General features: G+C 38.8%; 1 protein-coding gene and 1 pseudogene across 1 annotated transcript; both read right to left on the bottom strand.

Moving 5' to 3' along the window:
- Nucleotides 1–488: 488 nt before the first annotated feature.
- Nucleotides 489–12,740, bottom strand: LOC115800649 (olfactory receptor 4Q2-like). Its single transcript, XM_030758130.1, has 2 exons — nt 11,831–12,740; nt 489–640 (listed from the first exon to the last, which is right to left on the bottom strand). Exons 1-2 carry the CDS (start codon nt 12,738–12,740, stop codon nt 489–491), a joined length of 1,062 nt encoding a protein of 353 aa, XP_030613990.1.
- Nucleotides 12,741–17,285: 4,545 nt separating this feature from the next.
- Nucleotides 17,286–18,218, bottom strand: LOC115800648 (olfactory receptor 52D1-like; annotated as a pseudogene).
- Between the last annotated feature and the right edge of the window lie 3,498 nt (nt 18,219–21,716).

Here is a 21,716-nt window from a genome sequence, read left to right as displayed (position 1 = left end):
GTGGTAATGAAAGGTAATCTACTAACACAGGGGTCAATGTTGGCATTGACTGCTGTGGTAGTAATATATAATGTTAATATATCACATATATGTATATTATCAGATCTATTTGGATGCAGACAGCTTTTAAATTTGGTTAAGTGATTATTTTAAAGTCCCATCACCGAACGTCTTGTTGATGTGTCATAAATACCTAAAAATCTGATTGTCTTTCTAGATATCAGGAGAAATGGGAGCACTGGATTTAATGCATTTAAAGCTGCCTCAGGTGACCCCAGAATTCCTTGGAAAAGTCATCGGCCCCTGTATGCAAGATATTTCAGACTAGTAAGTCACAAGTTTACAGTCATCAAGCAAGCAAGCAGCAGAAATTATCACTAAATATACTCATGCATACGCTGGTTAAAGGTTTGTTTTTGCTCAATTATATTTGCCTGTTTTTTTTTTCTTTCAGTGAGTGGATGACTTTGGATCCCAATGATACTGGATCAAAGGCTGTCACTGTGCTGTCCGACATGTGCTGTGCAGTCATAGGTGAAATCACCTCCTTGGTCCTGCAGGATGTGGCGCCTCAGGTTCTTGCCTTGGGCCACCATCACGCATGTGGCGATAATGTAACTGTGTTGGGTGGGTGGAGTTACTGCAGGGTGACAGAGATGAATATTCGAGCCTGCTGTAGAAACAGCCTTTATGACTATTTTGGTGAAGCCCTGGACGTAGCACAGGAAAGCTCCCACACCTTAGATAAATTAGTGAGGCTGTTTTCAGCAGAGATTACTAAAAGAGTAAACTCATCGCTGGCCCAAATCACAGGCTCAGCTCTGTCCTCTGACTTTTATTACTGGCCGACATAAGAATGCATTTTTCAAATGGTCTCTAATAGGGATGCGCTGATCCGATATTCAGTAGCGGTATCGGTCCGATACTGGCCTAAATTACTGGATCGGATATCGGAAAGAAATAAAAAAATGTAATCCGATACATTAAATAACGTTTCGCTCACATTAGCTTCATTACAGGGCTCAGTCATCTTCTTCTTCTTGTGGGTTTGCGGTTGACCAAACCAGCTTAGAGCTGCATTACCGCCACCTACTGGAATGGAGTGGATCAGGAGTTAGAAATCAACCCCCTCAGATGCTCCGTCGTTGCGACGGATTCCCTTTGACACTGAGCGATCATCGCTGACATGTTTTTCCGCCTCCACCGCTCTCTGCCTTGTTTTTGTGTTGTGCTCGCTGTGCTGAGAATCAGCTCTTATTTTTTTCTCTACTTCAGCTCCCGGACATACTGCTAGCGAGCGCAGCTATTAGCACTAGTGACCGTCCGGTACCGGAAGGACCCCTTCCCCGTCAAAATATTTTTGATATTTAATCCCTGATTTGTGACTAAATATAGACCTGCAGTAGAAACGTATTTACGAGAATGCTTGTAAATATAAAGCATTACAAGACTGCGCTCACGCAGTCCCTAGTTTTTCACGTGAACACTGATGACGCAACAGCAGCAGTCAGCTGATTTACGTGCAGTCTGTCTGCACAAGCGGAAAGAGGCGGAGCCGGCGCGCTCAGATGGAGCAGAAGGAAATGTTTTTCTAGTGTCCAAAAGAAGCCTTTTCGTCCCTGTAACCTCCATTAAACCTTTACTGGGAAACAGCTGGAGGTCCTTCATCAACCACCTGATCAGTAAGATTAAGATTAAGATTAAGATAGTGTTTATTTGTCACATGCACAGTTATACACAGTACAATGCACAGTGAAATGTATTTTGTACCTGCAACCATATATACACACACATATAAATAAGAAGAATAAAAAAAAAAAAAAAAAAAAAAAAAAAGTAATTCACACTATACTCTATATACTATACACTATACACACTTTTATAAATTATAATATTTACATTGTGCAATAATGGTCCAGTTAGGGCTCAGAGTTGAGCAGACGGATGGCTTGTGGGTAAAAACTCTTCTTCAACCTTTCAGTCTTAGCCCTCAGGCAGCGGTAACGCCGGCCTGATGGGAGCAGGGAGAAGAGAGAGTGTCCGGGGTGGCTGGGCTGTTTTAGGATCTTCATGGCCCTCAGCCTGCACTGCTTGGTGTAAATGTCCTGCAGGTTGGGGAGGGTGGTTCTGATGGTCCGTTCAGCTGAACAAACCACCCTTTTTAGGGCCATGAAGTCCTGCTTGATGCAGTTTCCCATCCAGGTGGTGATGCTCCCACGCATGATGCTCTCGATGGTGCAGGTGTAAAAGTTCCTGAGCACCTTGAGTGGGAGCTTGAAGTCTCTCAGCCGCCGGAGGAGGTAGAGACGCTGTCTGGCCTTCTTCACAGTGATGTTTATGTGATGAGTCCAGGACAGGTCCTGTGAGATGGTCACTCCCAGGTATTTGAAAGTGTCCACTCTTTCCACCTCAGCACCACTGATGACAAGTGGAGGGTAGTCCCTCTGCTGCTTCCTGCTGAAGTCCACGATCAGTTCCTTTGTTTTGCTGACGTTGAGCAGGAGGTGGTTCTCCTGGCACCAGTTCTCCAGGCGGGAGACCTCTCTCCTGTAGGCTGTCTCCTCATTGTGAGAGATTAGTCCCACAACAGCAGTGTCGTCAGCAAACTTGATGATGACGTTGGACTCTGACGTGGCCTCGCAGTCATGGGTGTACAGTGAGTACAGCAGAGGGCTGAGCACACAGCCTCGGGGGGATCCAGTGTTGAGGGTGAGGGAGGATGAGGTGAGGTGACCCACTCGTACCACCTGTGGTCTGCTGGTCAGGAAGCTGTGAACCCACCTGCACAGGGATGGGCCCAGGCCCAGGTCCAGCAGCTTAGAGACCAGCCTGGAGGGAACTATAGTGTTGAATGCTGAGCTGTAATCTACAAACAGCACTCTCACATAGTTCCCCTTACCAGTGTCTATGTGTGAAAGGGTCTTGTGGAGAAGGAAGGATATGGCGTCATCTGTGGATCTGTCTGGCCGGTATGCAAACTGTAGTGGGTCGAGGGTGGTGGGCAGTGAGGAGGTGATGAATGTCTTGATGAGTCTTTCAAAACACTTCATCACCACAGAGGTGAGCGCTATGGGCCTGAAGTCATTGGGGCTGCTGGGGTGTGGTTTCTTTGGGACAGGGACTATGATGGACTTTTTAAAGCAGGTGGGAATCACACACAGTTTCAGTGAGAGGTTGAATATCAGTGTAAACACAGGTGCCAGCTGGTCAGCGCAGGTCTTAAGGACACGTCCACTAATACCGTCTGGTCCAGCTGCTTTCCTGGTGTTTACACGTCTAAACGCCCTCCTCACGTCGCGCTCCGTCACAGTGAGTGTCTCCGCCCCTCCGGCCGGGAGTAAGTGTAGAAAAGTAAGTGAAGAAAAGAGAACTTTGTAGCTGCTCCATGCACCCTGTTTGTTTCACACAGGGAAAAACTGCAGTACGGAAGTTAAAATATGCAGATGAACTGTTAATATGAAAAAAAGTATTTCTTATCCAGTTACTTGGGTAATCAATATAAATAGAATACACAATTGCTAAAATAATCGATAGTTGCAGCACTAATGAAATTTTCAACATGCCATAAGCATCACCTTCTCACACAGAAGCAACATGATTCAGGTGATAGTTATTGTTGTAAGTAAAGTTTATTTATATAGCATTTTTCACAGACAGAAAAGCGCTGTACAATAATTAAAACACAATATCACCCCCCACCCCCAGAAAACACTATGTTAAAAACATAATAACATTACCATATTAAAAGAAAAAGAATAAAAATAAAGTCAGAAACCAGACAGCCTGGTTAAACAGAAAAGTTTTCAACTATTTTTAAAAGGATGCCACAGAGTCAGCTAAATGGAGCTGGAGTGGTAAACAGTTCCAGAGCATTGGTGCCACTGCCTAAAAAACTCTGCCCTCCCTGGTCCTTAGTCTTGTATGTGAGACAACTAAAAGACTTTGAGTTTGTTGTGTGAGAGACTGTTGCCTTCTTTTTAAAAAAAAAAATTTTTTAATGTTTTTAAATGCCTGGATCAATTTTAAATATCGGATTTATATCGGTATCGGCCGATATCCAAATGTAAAATATCGGTATCGGACATAAAAAAGTGGTATCGTGCCATCCCTAGTCTCTAACATGGGAAACATTTTTAAATGCATGTTGGAAGGCCGCAGAAGAATCAAAGGTGAGTCATGTGACGAGCTGCCATGCCTGGGCTGTGACTGCAAGCAGTGTTGCTGTTTTGACTTTGAGGATTTTGAGAAAAGGTTAGCAGAGAGTTTAGCTTGCATGGATAATTTGAATCCAGAGCCAGCTCCACAGATGAAGGACGAGTCATTTGACAAGCTGGCATGCCCCGACTGTAACTCCAAGGAGTGCTGGTGTTTTGACTTTCAGGATCTTGAAAAAACCCTAGCAGAGAATTCAGCCTGCATGGATAATTTGAATCCCGAGCCAGCTCCACAGGTTTCTGATTGCTCAGAATCACATAACATCCTAAGTTCACAATCGATGGATAGTTCTTCATCACGTTCACCATCTCCTGATTTCCAAATCAACCAGACCTTCCTTACGGTGCTTCTTGGGAAGTTGGTTGATCACATTGCTGTAAAAACCAAAACATCCATACTAAACGTGGATCTTGAGCAATTAGTGTATGGTGTACCAGTGAGGACTGAGGGCGTGCTGAATCTTGGTCCCCCAAAAAGTGTTGCCAAACTGCACATCAGCATGTACAAAGAGCTGTGCCTGAAATTTCGATCCAAATACGTGCTGCAGGCTGTTATGGAATCAGGTGACGAAGCCTTTGAGTTTGCTGTTTCTGAGACTTTAAAATCACAGCTCATGAAACAGAAGACCTCCAAGAAAAGATGGAACCCTTTCAAGCCCAGGAACGTTCCTCCAGTGCCTGAGGTTCAAACACCAGAACCTCAGAGTGAAGAAAGGAGTGAACAAACATTGTTCTCACCTCCAAAAAGAACACTGGGCAGAACTGTACAGAAGAAGCTTTCATGCTGGGGTTCTAATCTTGTGGATTTCTTTAATAGCAGCCTGGACAGTGAAATTCACACACTTGACTTTACAGTCACATCACCAGTTTGGACAAACCCTCTGAGCCTGAAAAGAAAAGACAGCTGTCTTTTCAAAAATGTTGGGATATTTGCAACTGTTTTAAAACAGTGCACATAGACAATGATTATAGTACTTTTTTTTGAGTGAAAGTACCAACTTTTCTCACCCCCCAACCAGTCGCGGCAGATGACTGCCCCTCCCTGAGCCCGGTTCTACCGGAGGTTTCTTCCTGTTTAAGGGAGTTTTTCCTTCCCACTGTCACTGAGTGCTTGCTCACAAGGGGTCATTTTGATTGGTGGGGTTTTTTTCTCTTATATTGTTGGGTCCTTTGCCTGACAACATAAAGGTTTGATTTGATGCTATATATACAGTACCAGTGACTGGTTACCACTGTGTCTTGTGATTTTGTAAATGCATCACACTCTTGTGTACATACAGTATGAGTAAACTTTAAGAATACTTTAAGGAGTATATTTCCAGTATATAAATAGTAAGCTACAAGTAATGTGCCAAGAAAACTTAAAGTATAACAAGTAAACTAGTGAAATAACTGTTTATAACAGTATACTTCAAGTATACAATAAAAATAGGGACTCAAAGTATATAACTAGTACAATGGCAGTATATCGATAAGTGTACTTGTGGTATACTTTAAGCTATGAGAGGGATGTACCAAGTACATTGATAGTATATAGATGAGTGTACTTGTTGTATACTTAAAATGAACTTTAAAGTATACTTTTATAAACTTCAAATGTTCCAATTTAGTCCGAAAAAGTATTAAATTGGTATACTTTCTAGTACACTTAAAGTACATGGTCTGTAATACACTTGCTATACTTATACTGAAGTATACTTAATAAAATGAACTTTCAGTATACAACTTTTTGCTAAGGGTGGTTCTGCCAGAGGTTTCTTCCAGTTAAAAGGAAGTTTTTCTCCTTCCGGCTGTTGCTAAGTCCTTGCACATAGGGAGTCATTTTGTTGGTTTTTCTCTATAATTATTATATGGTCTTCACCTTACACTATAAAGTGCCTTGAGGCGACTGTAGTGATTTGGTGCTATATAAATAAAATTTAATTGAATCCAATTGGGCTGCTTTTTTATTAATTTTTAGCTTTGCATTTAATACTATCCAATCTTTTGTTTTGTCATGGTTTTACTGTAACTGAACCCAAGGCGCAGACCCAGACAGCAAGATACAAGCTTAAGATGTTAATTTACAAAACATAGAGGAACATGTACAAGCCTGTGGCTGTAAAGGTCCTGTTGTGCTGACAACCATCAAACCAGACTGTGAAGTCTGGAGGTGCGATGACCTATCTAGCTCCAAGAGCACCAGAGACTGGTTGGGAAAACCAGTCTCTGGTGTTTTGTGGACACATGTAGGCAGAAGAATTTTAATCTTATCTCTTAAGAGCAAGGGCGTAGGAATAAGTTTACTATTGGAGGGGATACATATCAGAAACCTGACAGATCCGTAAATACTCTGAGCAAAGCATAAAAAAATCCTATTTGATCTTATACTTGCTTCTTCTTTCAAATGTTTGTTTGAAAAACAGTGTTGTGTACAACTATATTATTGCATGTATAATTTACATATGTATATCAGGGTTATAATAGTTTCAGATTTTACATTATCGTTTAGTTTTAGTTTTTACTTTTTTTTTCTCTAATTCAGTTAGTTTTAATTAGTTTCAGAGTGGTTTGCTCATTTTTATTGGTTTTTATTTTTGGTTTAATGTTTAGTTTTAGTTTAGTTTCGTTAGTTTCAGTATTAGTTTTAGTATTTTCATACTTTGTCAGGTGTAAGATTTAAGGCGCAAAAGTGACTATTGTATAATGAAAATTTGCCAAAAGATACAGTTTAAAGAATTGTATTTAACAACCAACTGTTCACAAGACAACTAAACTACATGCTAAATGTGTGTAATATTAAGGACACAAATGAACATCAACAGGGAGAAACAAAGAAAAATATGAACTCCAGAACTCAATAAATTCTACAATAATCTCCAGCGTCAATCCAGTAGATTAACAACACTTACATGTGGTGTTTGACAAAAACAAAATCTTTTGAAGCTGCTTCTGTTTTGGAGCTAGCTTGATTAGGTGCTCGCTAATTAGACTTGCAGGGTCTTTGTGGCCTTTGTACACAACCTATGGAAGTGGCCCACCTCATGTCGCGTTATTCCTGATTGTTATTCTCTGACTGATAAAGTAGCTGGCAAAAAGTAGCCAGAAACTCACAAGGACTGAACAGGTTAATCACAACATTGCGAGCTGAGTGGACCCGAGGTGTTGTCACATTTCTCCAGAGGTGCACATCAGGTTACGTTGTAGGATCAGAGCAGTTTCTGTAGCCGTTGTGCACTTCTCAGGTGGACTTTGATGTTGGTGTTTTTTTCCTGACTGAGAAGTGTTCCGCACATTTCTTCATCATCCATGACAAGACGCTTCTATCTGTGCTATTGTAGTCAACGAAAGTCCATATGGGACTCTGCCGCTTTCTCGGCAGACCGCTGCCATTACTTTGCGAAACAGCAGGGTGAGTGCGCGCATGCACACAGTTGCCCGATGGTGCTCTCAGCTTAACCTCGGAAAGCGGAAAAAATGATTTCATATCAATCCACAAGGGTTTTTTAAAAAATGACAAACAAGAAAGTGAAGGTCAGTTTATCTATAATTTCAGTTAGTTTTAGTTAGTTTTGTAAATTCATGATACAGGTTTTTTTTGGGCAGCACAGTGGCTAGCACTGCTGCCTCACAGTTAGAATAACGTCTGGAAGGTCTGGGTTCGATTCCACCTTGGCCCAGGCCTTTCCTTCTCTCTGTGTGGAGTTTGCATGTTCTCCTCATGCTTGCGTGGGTTTCATCCAGGTACTCTGGTTTCCTCCCACATTCCAAAGACATGCACTTACTGGGGTTAGGTTTATTGGCTACTCTAAATTGCCCATAGGATGGATGGATGGATGATACAGTTTTAGTTAATTATCATTTTTTCCTTTTAATTATAATTCATATTTATTTCAGTTAACGGAAATGTTTTTTCAATTTCAGTTTTCGTTATTTCATTGGGTTTCGTTAACTATAATAACCCTGCTCAGCACAACATGGAAACTCCTGTCAGGCATCATAGCAGCTAAGATAAACAGATACATGGCTCAATACATGAGCAGGGCCCAGAAATGACTTGGCAAAGATACCAGGGGAAAACAAAACACCAGCTACTGGTAGACAGAGCAGTCATTCGAGACTGTAAATCCAGATTGACCAACCTGTTCACTGCATGGATTGATTACAAGAAAGCGTAGGAATCAATCCGTGACACAAGGCTCCTGGAATGCCTAGAACTGTACAAGATCAACAGGATCCTAAGAGCCTTCATCAGGATTTGAATGGGGATGTGGAGAACAACACTCGAGGCCAACTTCAAGCCAGTTGCATACGTCATCATCACCACTTTGTCCTGCATCTGAGTGTACAGTCAATAGAATTAATACCTCCAAAGACTGTAGCATTCCAGCTTCGTAATGACCTTGACTGGAGAAGGTCAACTATTTCTGGATATTGTTTATGCAAAATTGTTTATGTTCCTGTAATAAATAATGGATGAATACATGTCTTACATACAATAAATGTGTCATAATCAGTCATTTCTTTTTCCACTTATCCAAATAAAGTCATTATTTCAAAAGAAAGTATTTCTGAAGAAACAGTGATGTATTTTACCCCAATAACCATCCCTGTCTATATTGTCTAAGGCTGACAAGAAACCATAAGAAAGGTAAAGTGACTTACTGACTGAAATGTTCAATCATGCTCTCAGAATGCATTTGAATCTTGTAGGTCACAGGACCAGGCTCAGAGAGGCCATCTGCACCTACTATAATACCCTTAACTAAGGATATTATAGTTAACTTTAACTAAATTAAGGGCAAAAAAAACCCAAACATTTTAGTTAACCAAAAAAAGAAGCCACACTTTTTAAAAAAAATATTAAAATAAATGAAGCCTTATTTTTCATTTATAAAACTAACTAAATATATAAAGTCATGAACAGGAAATATTTTGAATTTCAGTCTGTTTTTAAAATTTTTGTGAAAACCAAAAGGGAGGTCTGATACATGTTTACTGATACTGTGAGGTAACTGTGTTTTAATATAATCAAATCAATGAATCTATGCAGTATATACAAACTTATGCAAACTACAAAACTACAGTAACTCTTCACTTGTTAACTAGTTTTGACCATACTGTGATATATGGTTGACAGATGTGCTTCTGTGTTACTGTTTTCTTTGAATGGTAACAAAAAGATTCAAATGTTTTAAAATAAAAGCATAAAAGGAAATACATTTTTGTTAAGTAGATTTTGTCTTAGTCTTTTTATTCAAACGTGTACAAACCAAAAGGAAGCTCTGACAGTTATATATCAGTTAATGCAGTAAATACACTCTAGTGAAGTACAGCAATATCATATACGTCACATTGTCTATTGATTAACAATAGTGTTCACATGTGTCTTAAATTACATATATACATACATGAACAGATTTTTTCTCCGTGCAGAAAAACTCATGACTTTAATAAAAAAGCTGAATTTTTACCACATATAAAATACAAGTTCTTTGTATGTTTGTTAACGTCTGAGATCTGGGACATGACTACAACTAGGTCAAAGCAAGAGATGAGCAGCTAGATAAGCTATCGTGTCTAGATTTTGAAGTTTACTTCAAATCATTGCGATCATTGAGTGATTCTTCTCACAATGGAGCAGAGTGCACACAAGAGTAGTGAGAAAACTGAACTTTAGAATTTACTGAAAAAAACAGAAGATATTAAGGATACACATGCAGAGGCTCATGTCAGGAAGACCTTCAGCTCCCACCGACTGTATGGCAGAGCTTCAGCAGGATCCTCAGGGAGGCTGCGGTTACTAAGTCTGAACAGACTGTGTTCCTCTTCTTTGGAACGAGCATAGACCTGTGGCTGTAAAGTTGTTAGGGCCTGTTGTGGTGACAGCCCTCCAACCAGATGATGAACCCCAGAATTATAACGAACTATCAAGCTGAAAGAGTCCTATTGAGTGTGGTGAGCTTATGCAATGCCAGAGACTGGTTTGCCCAACCGGTCTACATTTTTTTTGTGGACTTGATGAAGGTTTTTGATCTAATTTCTTGGGGTGTCCAGTGGGAAGGGGGGGGCTTCAGGGTATGAGGGTACCAAGCCTGCTGTTACAGGCTATTCTGTCTGTGTCTAGCTGCAGCAAGACTTTGGTTTGCATTGCCAGCAATGAGTCTAACTTGTTTCTGGTATCTGTTGGACTGTGCCATGGCTGCCCTCTCTCAGCCATTTTATTAATTAATTTTATGAGCAAAATTTGTGGGCACAGCCGAGGAGTGAAGGGTACCACACTTAGTGGTTTCACAATCACATTTCTGCTTTTTTCAGATACGTTGACCTGCTGGCTTCATTGAATAATGAAGTTTGCAGTTTGCAGCTGAGTGCACAGCAAATAGAATTAATACCTCCAAGTATGGTGCCCACTCCAGCATTGTAATGACCTTGATTGAAGAAGGTCAACTATCTCTAGGTGTTGCTTACCCAAATTATGTCCTTATAATTAATATAAATAATTTATAAGCAAATTGGATAAACAGAATGGAGGATGGATAGTAGTCATACCTTACATACCTTACTAGGTCATAATCACTCATTTCTTTTTTAAACTGTCCATCTGATGCATTTTCTTCACCTTATCCAAATAAAGTCATTATTCCAAAAGAAAGTATTTCTGAAGAAACATCAATGTATTTTACCCTAACAACCAATCCTTTTATAGTGTTTAATGCTGACAAGAAGTCACAAGATAAGTGAAATAAATTTCTGCCCGAGATTTTCAATCATGATTTCAGAATGCATTTGAATGTTGTGTGCAGTGTTAAACAGCAATGCTGGACTAAGGGTATTATAGTTAACTCTAACTAAATTAGGGGCAAAAAGACATTTTAGTTAACCAAAAGAAGAAGCTAGACTTTAGAAAAATATTCAGATCAATTGAACATTATTTTAATAATTAAAATAATGTACAGGAAAATTATTCATTTTTTTTAGTCATGCGTGCAAAAAACAAAAGGAAGTTCTGATACACATTTACTAATACTGTGAGGTCTACATCATTTTAAGTGTATTTAATATATGCAGTTAATCTATGAAATATATACAAACTAATGAAAATGACAAAACTACAGTAGCTCTTCACTTGATAACTAATTTTGACCATGCTGTGATACATGTTAACAGCTATGATAGCTAGTGCTGCTGTTTGCTTTGAATGATAACTTGAAGAATTTAAATAAACCATAAGGTTAATGATGAAGTACAGATGCACAAAAGGCCACAGATACAAAAATATTTGAAATATGATGTTAACTGAGAAATCTACTTTTAAAAAAATTATATAATTGTAACTTGTCTTTATTAGCCTTTCATTTCACATAATGCTCCCTCGATCAAGAGCCTAGAAATATTTTACAGGAAATGTTTACCTTTAGTTTTTTATTCAAATGTGTATAAACCAGAAGTAAACTTTGACACTTATTTCAATCAATGCAATATATGCACTCTTATGAATCCATTATTATTTCACATTGTCTACTGATTAAAAATAGTGTTCACATTTCTCTTGAATCACATATGTAGATACATAAACAGATTTTTTTTCTCTGTGCAGACACACTCATGACTTTAATAAAAAGCAGAATTTTTACCACATATGAAATTCAAAACTCTGTTTCTTATTTGTGTCAGTTTGAATCCATACATGAGGGGATTGATAATTGGTGGGATGAGGAGAAACTCCATTGCCATAAAATTCTGAACACTTTGTGGTATCTCTTTTGAGCCAAATCGCATGTATAACAAATCAAAAAGCAAAGATACAACAACAACTGTCAAAGAGAATAAATGTGGTACACATGTCTGCATGAATTTGCTCCTGTTTTCTTTGGATGACTGGCATGTTTTGATCAGATGTACATAAGACCAGAAGACAAAAATGACATGGCCAAAACAAAAAGTGTAATTAAAAGATGGAATAACAGTTTTAGCTACAGATGCAGAGCAAGCTAGATTAGAAATTAACCAGTTAACACAGTAGATCTTTGTTATCTGTGAGCCACACAACCTTGATATTGCTGTTGTTATTGTACTCATGAACATCAGATAAACGGGAAGAAGCCAAGCAAAAAATATAAAGGTACAAACTCTTTCTTTAGTCATCAGAGAGTGGTACACCAGAGGTCGACATATAGCCACGTATCTGTCATAGGCCATGAGAGCTAGAAGAGAGAATTCAGCAGCGACTGAACAGTGCAACACAAAACCCTGTGCAAGGCATCCAGCATAAGAAATAACATGAGTGGTGGACAGCAGATCATAGAGGAACTTGGGATAAAAACCTGCTGTCCCGTACAGTCCATTGAAGCACAGATTGCAGAGGAAGATGTACATAGGTTCATGAAGGTTTTTATCTGCAATGATTGTCACAATTATGGTCACATTTACCAGCCAAATCACACAGTAACACAGTAAAGTGAGGACAAAGAGAGTGACCCTGTAGTTTTCTGTTCCACTTAAACCTGAGAGCGTAAACATAGTAATTACTGAAACATTATCCATAATAAAATGTTAGTTGACCTCTTTTTTAGATTTCAGCTCTAAAAAAGCTCTGCTACACAGAGAGGAAACTGCATTTTTAGAAGAAGTTAATGTCAGGGTGAAAAGAAGACTGTCTCCCTCTCAGGGTATGTCACCAGGGGTTTATATCTTATTTGTGGCAGCAGCAATGATGTGTTTAGCGTGATGTAAGAGGTGCTTCTTTGCATGTTTGTTAACGTCTGAGATCTGGGACATGACTACAACCAGGTCAAAGCAAGAGATGAGCAGCTAGATAATCTTCAAATTAATGCATTTAGTGTAATCGTGTCTAGATTTTGAAGTTTAGGGTATGGGGGTACCAAGCCTGCTGTTACAGGCTATTCTGTCTGTGTCTAGCTGCAGCAAGACTTTGGTTTGCATTGCCAGCAATGAGTCTAACTTGTTTCTGGTATCTGTTGGACTGTGCCATGGCTGCCCTCTCTCAGCCATTTTATTAATTAATTTTATGAGCAAAATTTGTGGGCACAGCCGAGGAGTGAAGGGTACCACACTTAGTGGTTTCACAATCACATTTCTGCTTTTTTCAGATACGTTGACCTGCTGGCTTCATTAAATAATGAAGTTTGCAGTTTGCAGCTGAGTGCACAGCAAATAGAATTAATACCTCCATGTATGGTGCCCACTCCGGCATTGTAATGACCTTGATTGGAGAAGGTCAACTATCTCTAGGTGTTGTTTACACAAATTATGTCCTTATAATTAATATAAATAATTTATAAGCAAATTGGATAAACAGAAGGAATGGATGGATGGATGGATAGTATTCATACCTTACTGGATCATATGACTTGTTTCTTTTCTAAACTGTCCATCTGATACATTTTCTTCAACTTATCCAAATAAAGTCATTATTCCAAAAGAAAGTACCGTATTTTTCGGACTATACGTCGCTCCGGAGCATAGGTCGCACCAGCCAAAAAATGCATAATAAAGAAGAAAAAAACATATATAGGTCGCACTGGACTATAAGTCGCACTTTTTTGGGGGGGGGGGGGGGTTGATAGAATCCGAGACCCAGAGCAGAAATTCCTTCTTGAACGGCAATTTAAAATAATAATGGATTAAAGAACAGGACGAACACGGTTACGCCTACGTTATGCTAACGTAGCACATTCAGCTACATGACGCTCAACGAACACGTGTTCGGTATGTTAACGTAACATTAAGTTATTCAGATAACCATAGCATAAAGAACATACTAACAAGTTAACCAAACCATCAATCCATTGAATTCTTCATCCTCGGTGTCACTTCTAAACAATTCCGTACACTCTGTAGACGAAGCGCCACTTCCTCATCTGTGTTGTGTTAGTCAGACTCGTCGTCAGCTGCAGTTCCAATTATTCCAGCCTTTCTGAATCCCAACAGGATGGTTTGTCACTGAAGCCCATGTTTTCTTGATCCATCCAATGACTTCCAGGAAAGTTGGGTGGCGCATTCTTCCAGTTGCCGTTAAGCTGTGCTCTCCATCCATCATCCACTGCGCCCACAGGTTACGCAAGACTGCCTTAAAGCTGCAGTTCACGGAGATGTCAAGTGGCTGGAGTATTTTGGTTCATGTGTTGTAAATGTCACATATACGTTGCTCCGGAGTATAGGTCGCACCCCCAGCCAAACTATGAAAAAAAGTGCGACTTATACTCCGGAAAATACGGTATTTCTAAAGAAACATCAATGTATTTCACCCTAACAACCAATCCCTTTATAGTGTTTAATGCTGACAAAAAGTCACAAGATAAGTGAAATAAATTACTGCCTGAGATTTTCAATCATGATTTCAGAATGCATTTGAATGTTTTGTGCAGTGTTAAACAGCAATGCTGGACTATCAATCAATCAAAATCTTTATTTCGAACATGTAAGTTAATACACATAAAAAAGTTAAGGAAGCAAATGCTTATTAATTCCTACCCCTAACTTGCTCATCCTATATGTCTGCTGTGATTATACAGTCATAGATATACATATGTGCATAATATGTACATACATATTCCCTTGTTGTATTGTCTTTATGAATTAATTTATAATTAACTATACCTAGCCAGAAATATATTATTAATAAATAATATATTATTTAGGGCTAGAAGAAAGAAAGATAGAGATGAGATAGAGAGAGAGAGAGAGAGAGAGAGAGAGAGAGAGTAGAGATAGAGATAGGAGGGAGGGATGAGAAGAAAGAAAGAGAGAGAGAGATATATATAGAGGATAGATATAGATGATACTAGATTATATATATGTAGGGTTATTGTAGGTAGAATAAATAAATATATATATATAGATATATATATATATATATAGATATATATATATATATATATACACACACACACACACACACACACACACACTCACACAACATCCATATAAATATTTTACACTGTACCTCGTTCATATAGCACTTTAGGAGTGTTATTTTATGTAATTTTTTAACTGATTTATATTGGTACATGTTTTCAATTTCTCTTCTAAATTGTTCCACAAATTCACTCCATATTAATACTAGGGATGCGCCGATCCGATATTCAGTATCGGTATCGGGTCTGATACTGGCCTAAATTACTGGATCGGATATCGGAAAGAAATAAAAAATGCATCCGATCCGATCCACATTAGCTGCATTGCAGTTTCGGTCGTTTCTTCTTCTTGTGGGTCTGCGGTTGAACAAACCAGCTTAGAGCTGCATTACCGCCACCTACTGGAATGGAGTGGATCAGGAGTTAGAAAAAACCCTCAGATTCTATGAAGTTCTCCGTCGCTGCGACGGATTCCCTTTGACACTGAGTGGATCATCGCTGACATGTTTTTCCACGCCTCCACCGCTCTCTGCGTGTTTGTGTGTTGTGCTCGCTGTGCTGAGAATCAGCTGTTATTTCTTTCTCTGCGTCAGCTCCCGGACATACTGCTAGCGAGCGCAGCTATTAGCACTAGTGACCGTCCGGTACCGGAAGGACCTCTTCTCCGTCAAAATATTTTTTATACTTTAATCCCTGATTAGTGACTAAATATAGACCTGCAGTAGAAACGTATTTAGGAGAATGCTTGTGAATATAAAGTATTACAAGATTGCACTCATGCAGCCCCTAGTTTTTCAACATAAACACTGATGATGCAACAGCAGCAGTCAGCTGATTTACGTGCAGTCTGTCTCCACAAGCAAAGAGGCGGAGCCGGTGAGCTCAGATGGAGTGGACTAAATGTTTTTCTAGTGTCCAAATGAAGCTTTTCCCTCTGTAACCTCCATTAAACCTTTACTGGGAAACAGCTGGAGGTCCTTCATCAACCACCTGATCAGTAAGTGAAGAAAAGAGAACTTTGTAGCTGCTCCATCCACCCTGTTTGTTTCACACAGGGAAAAACTGCAGTATGGAAGGTAAAATATGCAGATGAACTGTTAATGTGAAAAAAGAATTTCTTATCCAGTTACTTGGGTAATCGATGGAATAATCAATAGAGTACTCGATTACTAAAATAATTGATAGTTGTAGCCCTAATGAAATTTGCAACATGCCATAAGCCAATGCATCACCTTCTCACATAGGAGCAACAGGATTGAGGTGACAGAGCAATTGTAAGTAAGTAAAGTTTATTTATATAGTGCTTTACACAGACAAAAAGTCACAAAGGGCTGTACAATAATTAAAACACAATGTCCAAAAAAAAAAAAAAAAACAGATAAAACACCATGTTAAAATGTAACATTACCATATTAAAAGAAAAAGAATAAAAATAAAGTCAACAGAAAGTCTGGTTAAAAAGAAAAGTTTTTAGCTGTTTTTTAAAAGACTCCACAGAGTCAGCTAAATGGAGATGGAGTGGTAAACAGTTCCAGAGCTTTGGTGCCACTGCCTGAAAAGCTCTGCCCCCCTGGTCCTTAGTCTTGTATGTGGGACAACTAAAGATTTTGATTTTGTTGTGTGAGAGACTGTTGACTTACCTAAAATTGATCCAGGCATTAAAAACAATTTTAAAAAATAATAATACAAAAAAGATCGGATTTGTATCGGTATCGGCAATAGCCAAATGTTAATATCGGTATTGGTATCAGACATAAAAAAGTGGTATCGTGCCATCCCTAATTAATACTAAGGGTATTATAGTTAACTCTAACTAAACTAGGGGTACAAAAACATTTAGTTAACCAAAAGAAGAAGGCAGACTTTAGAAAAATATTCAACTAAATTAACCTAACTTTTCATTTACAAAACAAAACACACAAACAAACAATTAATCTAGGAAATATACAAACTAATGAAAACTACAAACTACAGTAGCCTTTCACTTGTTAACTAGTTTTTACCATGCTTGATATATGTTAACAGCTGTGATAGATAGTGCTACTGTTTGCTTTGAATGGTAACTTAAAAAGGTTCAAATATTTTTAAAAAGACAATCTATTATTATTTCACATTCTCTATTGATTAGAAATATGTTCACATTTCTCTTGAATCACAGATGTAGATACATAAACAGCTTTTATTTCTGTGCAGACAAACTCATGACTTTAATCTAAAAGCTGAACTTTCCCCACGCATGAAATTCAAAAACTCTGTTTCTTATTTGTGTCAGTTTGAATCCATACATGAGGGGATGATAATTGGTGGGATGAGGAGAAACTCCATTGCCATAAATTCTGAACACTTTGTGGTATCTCTTTTGAGCCAAATCGCATGTATATAATATCAAAAAGCAAAGATACAACAACAACTGTTCAAAGAGAATAAATGTGTTACACATGTCTGCATGAATTGTGCTCCTGTTTTTCTGTTGGATGACTGGCATGTTTTGATCAGATGTACATAAGACCAGAAGACAAAAATGACATGGCCCAAATAAAAGGTGCAACTAAAAGATGGAATAACAATTTTAGCCACAGAGCCAGAGCAAGCTAGATTAGAAAATTGACCAGTTAACACAGTAGATCTTTGGTATCTGTGAGCCACATAACCTCAATATTGCTGTTGTTATCGTACTCATGAAGAAAAGACACAATGGAAGAAGCCAAGCAAAATAATACAAAATACAAACTCTTGTTTAGTCATTAGAGGAGTGGTACACCGAGGGTCAACATATAGCCACATATCTGTTCATACGCATGAGAGCTAGAAGAGAGAATTCAGCACATACCTGAAGAGTGCAACACAAAACCCTGCACAATACACCCAGCATAAGAGATAACATGAGTGGTGGACAGCAGATCATAGAGGAACTTGGGATAAAAACCTGCTGTCCCGTACAGTCCATTGAAGCACAGATTGCAGAGGAAGATGTACATGGGTTGATGGAGGTTTTATCCACAATGATTGTCACAATTATGGTCACATTTACCAGCCAAATCACACAGTAACACAGTAAAGTGAGGACAAAGAGAGTGACCCTGTAGTTTTCTGTTCCACTTAAACCTGAGAGCGTAAGCATAGTAATTACTGAAACATTATCCATAATAAAATGTTAGTTTACCTCTTTTTTAGATGTCATTTCAACGCTTCACAATTTACGTTCATATAAGTTAATATCAGGGTGAAAGGAAGATTATTTTGGGCTGTCTGCCCCCCAGGGTATGTCACCAGGTTTATATTGTCTTTGCAACAATGACGTGTTTAGCATGATGTAAGAGGTGCTTTCATTCCTTGAGTCAAATCACTACATTTATTGGATTTACATTTAAACATACAAGTTCTTTGTATATTTGTGAGATCTGAGACATGACTACAACCAGGTCCAAGCAAGAGATGAGTGGCTAGATAGTTTTAAAATTAATGCATTTAGTGTAATCTATTCAAGGTTTTGAAGTTTGTGCTTGTTTCACACATAAAAGGAGTAATTATGTATATTTCTTTAATTTAATCATTTGAATTTAATTTTTCCAGGCGCTAGTCGGGTCCTGACTTTACCTGGCCTTCTTGGAGTCCCTGAGTGGGGTGCTGGAATGTGCCCCATCTGGTGACTCCACTGTTCTACTAGGGGACTTCAATGTTTATATGAGCAATCACAGTGTGATCCAGAAGGGTGCTCACTGGAAACTTGAATATTGTTTTGTTTTTGGACTTCTGTTCTAACCACAGTTTGTCCCATAATTAACATGTTTGAACATAAAGGTGTCCATAAGTGCTCGTGTGAGAATCTGGGCAGAAAGAGGTGGATGGATGGATATTAATTACATATACATAGACATGACATTTAATGAATTTTGTGGTTTGCTCTTGATAACTAGTCAAACTAATGAATTCAATGCTGAACTTACTGAACTTGAAAGAAAATTCAATTCAATTCAATTCAATTTTATTTATATAGCGCCAAATCACAACAAACTATCGCCTCAAGGCGCTTTGTATTGTGGGTAAAGACCCTACAATAATACAGAGAAAACCTAACAGTCAAAAACGACCCCTATGAGCAAGCACTTGGCGACAGTGGAAAGGAAAAACTCCCTTTTAACAGGAAGAAACCTCCAGCAGAACCAGGCTCAGGGAGGGCAGTCATCTGCCGTGACCGGTTGGGCTGAGGGGAGAGAAAGACATGCTGTGGAAGAGAGCCAGAGATTAATATCAATTATTGATTAAATGCAGAGTGGAGTATAAACAAAGTAAATAAGGTGAATGAGAAGAAACAGTGCATTATGTGAACCCCCCAGCAGACTAGGCCTATAGCAAGCATAACTAAGGGATGGTTCAGGGTCACCTGATCCACCCCTACTATAAGCTTTATCATAAAGGAAAGTTTTAAGCCTAATACTTAAAAATAGAGAGGGTGTCTATCTCCCGAATCCAGCTGGAAGCTTGGTTCCACAGAAGAGGCGCCTGAAAGCTGAAGGCTCTGCCTCCCATTCTACTCTTAAGTATCCTAGGAACCACAAGTAAGCCAGCAGTCTGAGAGCGAAGTGCTCTATTGGGGTGATATGGTACTATGAGGTCTTTGAGATAAGATGGTGCTGATTATTCAAGACCTTGTATGTGAGGAGAAGAATTTTAAATTCTATTCTAGATTTAACAGGGAGCCAATGAAGAGAAGCCAATATGGGAGAAATCTGCTCTCTCTTTCTAGTCCCTGTCAGTACTCTAGCTGCAGCATTTTGGATCAGCTGATGGCTTTCAGGGAGCTTTTAGGACAGCCTGATAATAATGAATTACAATAATCCACCCTAGAAGTAATAAATGCATGAATTAGCTTTTCAGCATCACTCTGAGAAAGGATGTTTCTAATTTTAGAAATATTGCGCAAATGCAAAAAAGCGGTCCTACATATTTGTTTAATATGTGCATTGAAGGACAAATCCTGGTCAAAATGACTCCAAGATTTCTCACAGTGTTACTGGAGGCCAAAGTAATGCCATCCAGAGTAGTATCTGGTTAGACACCAGGTTTCTAAGATTTGTGGGGCCGAACAAGAATTTCAGTTTTATCTGAATTTAGAAGCAGAATTAGAGTCATCCAGGCCTTAATATCTTTAAGACATTCCTGCAGTTTTAACTAATTGATGTGTGTCATCTGGCTTCATTGATAGGTAAAGCTGAGTATCATCTGCGTAACAATGAAAATTGATGCAGTGCTTTCTAATAATACTGCCTAAGGGAAGCATGTATAATGTAAATAAAATTGGTCCTAGCACAGAACCCTGTGGAACTCCATAATTAACCTTAGTGTGTGAAGAAGACTCCCCATTTACATGAACAAATTGGAGTCTATGAGATAAATATGATTCAAACCACTGCAGTGCAGTACCTTTAATACCTATAGCAAGCTCTAATCTCTGTAATAAAATGTTATGGTCAACAGTATCAAAAGCTGCACTGAGGTCCAACAGGACAAGCACAGAGATGAGTCCACTGTCAGAGGCTCTAAGAAGATCATTTGTAACCTTCACTAATGCTGTTTCTGTACTGTGATGAATTCTGAAACCTGACTGAAACTCTTCAAATAAACCGTTCCTCTGCAGATGATCAGTTAGCTGTTTTACAACTACTCTTTCAAGAATCTTTGAGAGAAAAGGAAGGTTGGAGATTGGCCTATAATTAGCTAGGACAGCTGGGTCAAGTGATGGCTTTTTAAGGAGAGGTTTAATTACAGCCACCTTGAAGGTCTGTGGTACATAGCCAACTAATAAAGACTGATTGATCATTTTAAGATTGAAGCATCAATAATTGGAAAGACTTCTTTGAACAGTATAGTAGGTATGGGATCTAATAAACATGTTGCTGGTTTGGAGGAAGTAACTATTGAAGTTAACTCTGAAAGATCAACTGGAGCAAAAGAGTCTAAACAAATACCAGCAGTACTGAAAGCAGCCGAACATGAAGAATAATCTTTGAGATGGTTATGAATAATTTTTTCTCTAATGTCTAAAATTTTATTTGTAAAGAAATCCATGAAGTCACTACTAGTTAACGTGAAAGGAATACTCGGCTCTACAGAGCTCTGACTCTTTGTCAGCCTGGCTACAGTGCTGAAAAGAAACCTGGGGTTGTTCTTATTTTCTTCAATTAATGATGAATAGTAAGATGTCCTAGCTTTACGGAGGGCTTTTTTATAGAGCAACAAACTCTTTTTCCAGGCTAAATGAGCATCTTCTAATTTAGTTAGACGCCATTCCCTCTCCAGCTTACGGGTTATCTGCTTTAAGCTGTGCGTTTGTGAATTCTACCACGGAGTCAGGCACTTCTGATTTGAAGCTTTCCTTTTCAGAGGAGCCACAGTATCCAAAGTTATACGCAGTGAGGATGTAAAACTATTGACGAGATAATCGACCTCACTGGGAGCAGAGTTTAGGTAGCTGCTCTGTACTACCTAAACTTTAACATTTTGAACACTTTATTTATCTGTTTAATTCTAGTTTCAGCTGATGTAGTGGCATAGTAGGTACTAGGGATGCGCCGATCTGATATTCAGTATCGGTATCAGTCCGATACTGGCCTAAATTACTGGATCGGATATCGGAAAGAAA

The sequence above is a fragment of the Archocentrus centrarchus genome, chromosome 21 (assembly GCF_007364275.1).
Source record: "Archocentrus centrarchus isolate MPI-CPG fArcCen1 chromosome 21, fArcCen1, whole genome shotgun sequence".
In the NCBI taxonomy this organism is placed as follows: Eukaryota; Metazoa; Chordata; class Actinopteri; order Cichliformes; family Cichlidae; genus Archocentrus; species Archocentrus centrarchus.
The sequence above is the reverse complement of the archived record's forward strand: the minus strand, read 5'-3'. Positions and strand labels throughout refer to the sequence as shown.